Source organism: Pteropus alecto, unplaced genomic scaffold (genome assembly GCF_000325575.1).
Source record: "Pteropus alecto unplaced genomic scaffold, ASM32557v1 scaffold339, whole genome shotgun sequence".
NCBI classification, from domain to species: domain Eukaryota; kingdom Metazoa; phylum Chordata; class Mammalia; order Chiroptera; family Pteropodidae; genus Pteropus; species Pteropus alecto.
In genome coordinates, this window is record NW_006442509.1 from 1,678,124 (window position 1) to 1,686,657 (window position 8,534).

The 8,534-nt window shown below is 46.0% G+C and overlaps 1 protein-coding gene across 5 annotated transcripts in view; it reads left to right on the plus strand.

The window, feature by feature from the left end:
- The first annotated feature begins 656 nt into the window (after nt 1–656).
- PRMT2 (protein arginine methyltransferase 2) overlaps nt 657–8,534 on the plus strand; it is a 25,249-nt gene continuing 17,371 nt past the window's right edge. For all 5 annotated transcript variants that reach the window (XM_006922569.3, XM_015597643.2, XM_025040305.1 and 2 more), the window contains exons 1-3: nt 657–804; nt 5,808–5,900; nt 6,509–6,691. In XM_006922569.3, the coding sequence (XP_006922631.1) occupies nt 766–804; nt 5,808–5,900; nt 6,509–6,691 (315 nt within the window). In that variant the 5' untranslated portion in view covers nt 657–765. The remainder of the gene's footprint in view (nt 805–5,807; nt 5,901–6,508; nt 6,692–8,534) is intronic.

An 8,534-nucleotide genomic window follows, 5' to 3' on the forward strand; every position in this document is an offset into this window, starting at 1 on the left:
CACCATCAACCCGGCCCCCCGCCCCATCCTGACCCCGCCCCATTATCCCGGCCCCACTCAGGCCTTGTCCCACCCTAGTCCCAATGCACTCTTTTCCAAAGAAAATGCTACTTGTGCATCTTAGTATTTGTAATTACAGATGTCGCAAAAATAAGTCTTGATTGATAAGTGAAGCACGCATGTTAAACACAATTGCTATGTAATTAAAGTTCATCTTAGAGCATAGTATGGATTATGCTGTCACTGGAATGTTAAGAATTGAGAAAGAGAAGGAAAACCTCTGTAATATGCAGACCTTGGTTCCTGTTAGTGGAAACACTTTAAAGCCCCAAGTAGGAAAGTTTAAAGTGTTTAAGTGGAATGAAAGCTAGCAGGAGCCCAAGGAAAGATTTTACATCAATTTGCTGTTTTAAATCAACCCAGTGATCTGACAGAAGCTAACTAACAGGTTTCGGCCAATGAAGAATATTAACACCTTGCAGATTAGTGAAGGAAAAACACTTCTTTGAAGGTGATAAATTTTAAATGCTTTCAATTTTTTTTGTAAAGAATTGTGGTTATAAATTTTATTTCTATTGCATTCTTTATATATACATGTTTTACTTCCATTTGGTAGAGAACCTTTTTCAAGGACCTTAGAAGTGATGTGAACTTTATTATTATGCAATATAACGAAGCATTTTCTCTTTCTCTCTTTTAAAGTAGAAACAGAGAGGAAAATGCAGCGTTAAAAGTGGCAGCTATGCGGCAGCTCCTAAGAGAACTATGGCAACGTCAGGTGACTGCCCCGGAAGCGAACCTCAGGTAAGTTCTGTTCTGGCGTGTAGGAACCAGATCTTAAGGACTGTGAACACTACTGAGAGCTGAGCTCAGCCCAGAGCGATGGCGCATTCCTTGTACTCGTGAAAGTGGCCACCAGCCCCGTGATGCTTAAATATGGGAAGCGGTCACAGGTGACGTTCTCAATTGTGCATTGTAAGAATTTCCCAGGAGTCTAGGATTCCGTTCTTGGTACCTGGACTGGTGAAGCAAGCACATTTTCTTAGTTGTTTAATAAAGTCCGTGGCATAATGTGTTAAAGGAGATCACACATATTAAGAAAAGATTTGTGTATTCATACTGCTTCTCTGCCTGGGACATACAAAGTTTCATTCAAGTTAGCAGTAAAAAAAAAGTGACTTTAAAAGTCTAAGAATGTCGATTACATAACATTAAAAACCAAATGAATACTCAAATAATGTTCTTTAAAAATCAAACATTTTTATGTCTGTCATGTTAATTTTAACATATTTTTCCTTTCATTCTAATGATTCTAATTTCATTTGGGTTTTTATATATAAGAATTTTATTTATAGTTGGGTCATTTTATTAATCTGTTTCTTAAAATTAATCACAAAATGTTTAATTCCGTGGATGTCTCATTTTTCTGCTGAGAAATAGAAAAAAATATTAGAACATTTACAGAATACTACTGCAAACATCAAGTACATGTGACACAGAAGTCTTATCTTGTTAGCATTTTGTCATGTTTGCTTCAGAATACACACAGTATATAAAACAAACTTATAGATAACGTTTCTTCCCCAACCCCAGTCCCATTCTTCCTCTTTCTCCAGAAGCAAACACAACCATGAATTAAGAATTGATCTTTGAGCTTCTGCACCATTTTTTATACTTTTATGCCTTGCGTAGGTGTCTTCCGAATCTGCCTAAGTGGCATCGCATTCTGTGTGTCATCTGCGGCTTGCCGTTTCCACTAGTGGAAATTGGGGAATTTGTGCTTGATGTGCGTGTAGAGCTAGTCCTCAAGGGTGCTTCAGCGACGAGTTCCTATATGACCGATGGGTACATAGGTCCGTGTACAGTAGGTGTACACCACATTGTATTTATTCCCCTTTGTTGGACACTTGACATGTTTCCAGTTTTTTCTCTTTCTACGGGTGTTGCAGGGAACCCCTTGTGTACACGTGCTCTAGGGCATGTGCCCGGTGATGGCATCACAGGCTGGAAGTGGCTACATGTCTGCAGTTTTACTAGATGGTGATCAGTTGTTCTTCCAAGCGGCCTTACCAGTTCATAGGTCTGCCAGGAGCCCGCAGTGCTGGCAGACACGTGAGAGCATTGGACTTTTCAATTTTAGTCTGATAGATTAGAAATGGTATCTTGTTATTTTAGTTTTCTGATCACTTGTGAGTCGAATTGAAATGTCGTTTAAGTTTATATTGAAATATTATTCCAATATTTGTGTTCATCCTGGTAACAGCATCCATTACAGAAGAGAGGCCTCATTTCCACAGTTTGTGTTTTATTTCTTTTTCCTTGTGTTCAGTCTTCTTAGTTTTTATCTTTTCAGAGAACCTGTTTCTTTGTTGATTTTCTCCTTGTTCATCTATTGACTTCAGCTTTTATCTTTATTTTATTCAATTCTATTTGGGTTTAATTTACTCTTGTTATAGCATCTTGAGATGGAAACTGGGATCACTGATTTTAAACCTTTTTTCTGTAACGTATGTCTTAAAGCTTTAACTTTTCCTCTAATCCCTGCATTAGCTGCACCCCATACATTTAAATACATTGGTTTTCATTATTCAGTTTAAGTACTTTCTAATATATCACAGTGGAAATAGAAATTTTGTGGGCTCTTCAGAAACGTGTTGCTTTATTTCCAAACATTGGGAAATTTGACTTATCTTTTTGTTACTTAATTTTAGTTTGATTATATTTGGTCAGAAAATATAACATACTCTGTAAAATTTCCATCCTTTGGAGTGTATTCAGGCCTGCTTTATGGTCCAGTCAATGGGCTACTTCAGTGAATGTCTCACGTGTACTTGCAAAGAGTAGACATTCTGCAGTTGCTGGGTGAATGTCAGTGAAATCTCCTGGGCTTTACTGTTGTTCAGAGCTCTATATCCTTTCTGATTTTTTCGTTCATTCGTTCTTTGAATTAGTGAGTGAGGTAAGCTTTAAAAATCTCTGCTGTGATTGTGGATTTGTCTTTTTTGTTTCAAGATATGTCACTTTTTGCTTTGTCTATTTTGAATCTTTTTTGACTCATAGGTTTAGGGTAGTTTTTGTTTTTTCGGTTAATCGGCCCTTTTATTTTTACAAAACCTTTCTTTTTACCTGTTGGCACTTCCTGCCATCGATCGCCTCTGTCTCTGTCGCTGCTCCAGCCTTCTCCCGGCTCGCGCTTCCCCCCGCACTCACCGGGACGCTCGCCTCCGTGTTCAGCCCTCCTGGTCCCTTAGACTTCAAGTGCTTCCCTTACCAGGAGCCCACAGCTGTGTCCTTTTTGTTTCTGTCAGATAATTTCTTCCCTTAATCGGAGTGCTTAGTCTGTTAACACTTAACGTGCTGACTGATGTGATTGCGTCTGCCGTCTTGCTGTTCGTTATCTTTGTATCGCATTTATTCTTTGTACCTTCCTCCGTTCTTGCCTTCTATGGATTAATAAAGTATTTTCTGTAATTCTGTGTTATCTCTTCTATTGGCTTTTTTGCTGTTCTTTTTGATATTATTTTAGTTGTTATCCAAGAAACTGCAGTATGAATCCTTAACCTATTCCAGTCTTGAACCTATCTACTTCACGATAGGAGAACCCTCAAGTTAGTTCCATTTCCAGCCCCCATTTCTTGCGCTATTGTTGTAACTATTGTACTTCTCTCTATATATTATAAATCCCACAATAAATTGCTGTTGTTTCTTTATACTGTCAAAAGGCTTTTGTAGGATCTGTACATCTCTCTGGAAAAAATTAAGGACAGCGGTAATGCCTGTTGCTGCTGAGTGTTCAGGAAGAGGGTCCTCCACGTGCGGCTGGTGAAGTGTGATGTGTTACAGATTTTATGGAAAGGATCTGACAAATATTCGAATAAAAGCTGTGCAGTCTATGCCACAGAAATAAAATGTCATCACATGAGGATGAATGTGCACAGATGTTTATGGCAACACTGGTTAAGGGGGTAGAAAACCGGACACCAAAAGAAAGCCCCTCAGTCTAGGGTGACCGAAGAGGCAGCTGTGCGGTCACGTCGTCACTGGGAAGAGCCAGTCAGGGTGCTGACCGCCGGGCAGTTTTCCACAAGGTCCTGTGTGAGTGAAAAAGCAAAATTAAATAAGGATTCGTGGTGTCCTTTGCGGAAAACTATATCCAAGGAAAAAGCCCACGTGTGTGACGCGAGCTTGGAGGAAGTGTGGGAGGGTGTGCGCCAGGTGACCGATCAGGGTTAGGGGTCGCAGTGAGGGGCGTGGTGTGGGTGGAGCGCGGTGGGGACAGGCTCTGAAGAAGGTGGTACTGTGCTAAGAGCCATCACGTTACCGTTCACGACAGGAACATGTGGAAAGGGGATACAGGGGCAATTAGCCAAATAAAGCAGGTGACCGGTAAGTGCTTAGAAAACACGTGTGGCCTCATGGTAATCACTCTCAGGTGGAAGCAGCAGGCAGGTCGTGTCTCCTGTCACACTGGCGGAGATCAGGGTGACGTGCACTCACTGCCTCCTAGAGCGCGGGAGGGCGCAGCGTTCACTCCCGGGTGAGTCCTGCGCCCACAGAGGAGTCTCAGGAGCCCGTGTCTGGAGGGCCGTTGGTGTCAGTATCGGAATTCATCAAAGCGTGTATTGTCTTGATCCGTGAATTTGACATTCAGAATTTATCCTAAGAAAATTATCAGACAAAATGATTTACATTTCGGAAAGTTAATCTTCACGTAAGTCATACTACTAAAAACTGAATACAATTTAAGTCTCCAAAACGAGAAGATTGGATAAGTAAGTTTTGTTGCTTCATAGAATGGAATACTATCAGGTATTAAAAATGTGGTGATTAGAAGTATATGTAATAACGAAGGAAAATGTTCAGAATTTAGTAGTGGAAACGAGGCAGAGGGCAGAACTGTATGACGTTGATAAACACCCTGATGCACGTGTTATGCATTCACTTTAGGAAAAAAAGCCTGAAAGGGTGTAAATGTTAATCGTTAAATTATCTCCCACCAGCGAGGGAGGCTGCAGCTGATGGTCATTTTCCTCTGCGTTCTCATGCTTTCACACAGTTTCCGACGCGAACAGGAAGTGCCTTAATGTTCAGGAAGGTTTGTTTGCAATGCGTATAGTGAACTGGGTTGGTCCGGTGAGCCAAGACCGTGATTGGAAGGTCTGCCAGCTCCGGCGATGTCCCCAGGCACACCCCTTCTCATGAAGAGGGAGAGAGATGGGAAGCGTGCGTGCTCCCAGGCCTAGGGCCCCCTCCTGGGTCCTGAGCAGCAGTGGGGCCCAGTTAAGCCACACGGGGATCCAGGTTCCCCGCTCCGCCCCTGGGTCTTCCGTGAGGCCCACTCAGCTCTGTCCTTGGGCCTGATGAGGACCCAGAGCCCAAAGACGGGGCTTTCTTCCCCCTGGGACTGGGCGTTACTTTCAGGAAGCGATGCTGATGGTTAGGGGCCAGTCACTAAAAGTGCCCTCGTCTTCTTTCTTTGCTGTCTCTTGAGGATGCAAATCATTTTGTACTAGAGATAAAAAGTAATGGTGGCTGTAGGTAAGAGCCCTTGATTCTGCGAGTGTCGATGACCCAGACTGCTTGTGGGATAAAAAGTGGGTCACGTTGAATCTTCATTTGAAACCATCCTGATAACCTGGAGCCAGAGAGAGCGAGAGGGAGCCAGAGGGAGACAGAGAGGGTGACAGAGACACACATAGACAGACAGAAACAGGGGGAGAGACGAGGGAGCAAGAGGGAGACAGACAGACGGCAGAGAGGGACAGGAAGGGCACCCCTGGTCACTCCCGTGTGCTTGCTCTGCGCAGGAGGGAGAAGCCGCCGTGCAGCACTGTGAGGAGGCCGTGCACCCCGAGGAGTTCGTGGCCATCGCAGACTATTCTGCCACCGACGAGACACAGGTAGCTGTGCGCATCAGATGTGTGTGTGTGGATTCAGCGTGTTGAGTGACAGTGGGTGGAATTTTCCAGAAGTCCTAGCGCGGCCAAGTGAGGAGCATTCAGATTCATAGAGCCATGTGAGGCCATGAGGGGCCCGCCTGCTCCTCCGGCCTGAGGAATTCTGTCCCCAAGCCTGGTGCGAAGGGTCCCTGGTGAGGAATGGGGAGGAAGTACCGCTCCAGTGTCTGCTTGGAAACCTGGACTGAGAACTTGTTCTGGTTAATGAAAAATAAGGTTGCAGAATAAAAACATCCACTTGTCCGTGGCTTTCTTTCCTTCGTAAGAGGATTCCTTAGCGTCAGCTACCACGTATCTGAGTGTCGGTGGAGAGGCTGTGGAGAAATTCTGTCCTGAGCCACCAGAAGGTGCTTCTTTAAAAACAATCGGTTAAGGTGGGCTTTCCCCCAGGTAGCCAGCCGCCCTCCAAGCCCTGGGCGCATCGCCCTGACCCGGTGGCTGGCATGAAGTTGCTGTGACTGGGCTCAGGGTCGGGGGTTTGTCACGAGGCCGCAGTTGAAAAGACAACTACAGATTTTCCTTGAATGTTCCCTTCTGTGCATTCCTTCCAGCTCAGTTTTCTGAGAGGAGAGAAGATTCTCGTCCTGAGACAGACAACTGCCGACTGGTGGTGGGGCGAGCGTGCCGGCTGCTGCGGGTACATCCCCGCGAACCACCTGGGCAAGCACCTGGAGGACTGCGACCCCGAGGACACATGGCAGGACGAGGAGTATTTCGGCAGCTACGGGACCCTGGTACGGGCTGCTCGGGCTGGATTCGCGTCTCTGGTTTTAGATTCTCACTTTTAAACTCAGTCTCTGGGCTTCTGCTCGTTGCTTAGAGCAGGGCTTAGCAGGCCACACGGCTGACTTGTGGCCACTCAGCTCTGCCATTGTGTGCCATCCACTGCTAGACACGAAGAAGCAGCACAGCTTGTTCAGGAAGCGTCACCTGTGATGCCGAGACTGGAGTTTCACATAACTCTCGTGTGCCATGTTCTTCTTGTTTCCTTTGTATTTTTCCATTACAGGTGACATTCAGGATTATTTTATATTCAGGTGTATAGCATACTGACTAGATACTTATGTAATTTACGACGTGGTCCCCCGAGGAGTCTGGCACCCACCTGGCACTGCACGTAGTTACCACAGTACTACTGACTGTATTCTCTGTGCTGTACATACTCTTCTTTTGATTTTTAAAAACCACTTAAAAATGTAAAAGTCATTTGTAGCTTGCAGGCCGTAGAAAGCTGGTGGTGGGTTAGCTTGGCCCCTGGACGGTAGTGAGTTAGCTCCTGGTTTAGAAATGTCATCTGAGCAATGTGATTGTGAACTATTCGCAGTATTTTTTAAAAATTAATATATATTGCTCTAAAAACAATACAAAAGGAGTTATGTAAACCAACAGTAATACCTCTAAATACCTAGTTGTTAGTTTTTTCAGTGTAAGGACCCATAATCCTGTGGTCCAAACAAGCACATGTATATTCTGAAACGAGGTAAAAACAGGTACTTGCCAGATGGATTTTGCAGACACAGCGCGGAGGGAAAGGGGCAGGACACCCGAGGGAACCTGAGTGACGAGGTGTGTGAAGTGCGAGGCCGCGCGTGTGTTTGTGGGGGGCGCAGGGCCGGCGGGCGGGGAGCAGTCGGGGAGCAGGCGCAGCTGGCTGCCATGGTCCTGTTGAAAAAGTGCCCGGCCCTTAGACGTCACATTTCACAATAAAAATGCCAAAGTAGACGGACCTCGACGTTGTGCGTGGTGACGCAGCGCATGACGGCCTTTCGGTCAGGGCGGCCACGGTGCACGCTGCCCATGCCGGCTCCACGCCGGGCCCGGTCTGCCGCTGGACGGAGTGGCCGCGGCGGCCTCAGAGCCGCCCCGGTGGCCGGGCCAGGTGGGCCAACGGGTAATCCGGGGCGCCCCCTCACTGCGCTGGTGTCTCCGTAGCGGCCGCTCGCCCGCCCCGCTCACGGGCGTGTGTTCAGAGATCGTCTTCACAGCAGCCGCAGTGTGGGGCGACTCAGAGGACCATGTTGGTGGACACTGCTGATCTGACGCCTTTGTGGCCCCTCCGTGTCCTGCCGGGCGGGTGCAGGGTGCGCTTTCTCGTTGGGTCCCGCCCGCCGCACTGCTGGGACTGCGCCCCTGTCCCCCGAGGCGCCTTGCTGCGGAAGAGGTCCCAGCCAAGGTGGAGCACGGCATCTGATCTCCACTTTCCAGAGTGGGATCAGGCATTTATGTTTTATCGGACTTTTGTGTTTCTTCCTTTTCTGGAAAACTTTCATATGTTTTGCACCTTTAAAAAAATTTCTGTCTATGTAAATGTTAAATGACAGTTTAGCCAGGACACACGTCACACCGCTTGCCACTGCCTCCCTGGAACCTCTTGCCTCTGAGTGGTCTGATTTATCTTTCTTTTCTGTGTGGCTTCTGGGTTTTGAGTCCTAACTTTTGAAGACCTGCACTGCAAGATTGTGAATACCCACACTTTCCGTTAGAACTTTTGGGATTCCATGTTTTACAATGAAGTACTCAAATCAGTATTTTACTTGCAAGAAAAAAGTGAGAGTCTGACTTAATTTCCCCACAAAC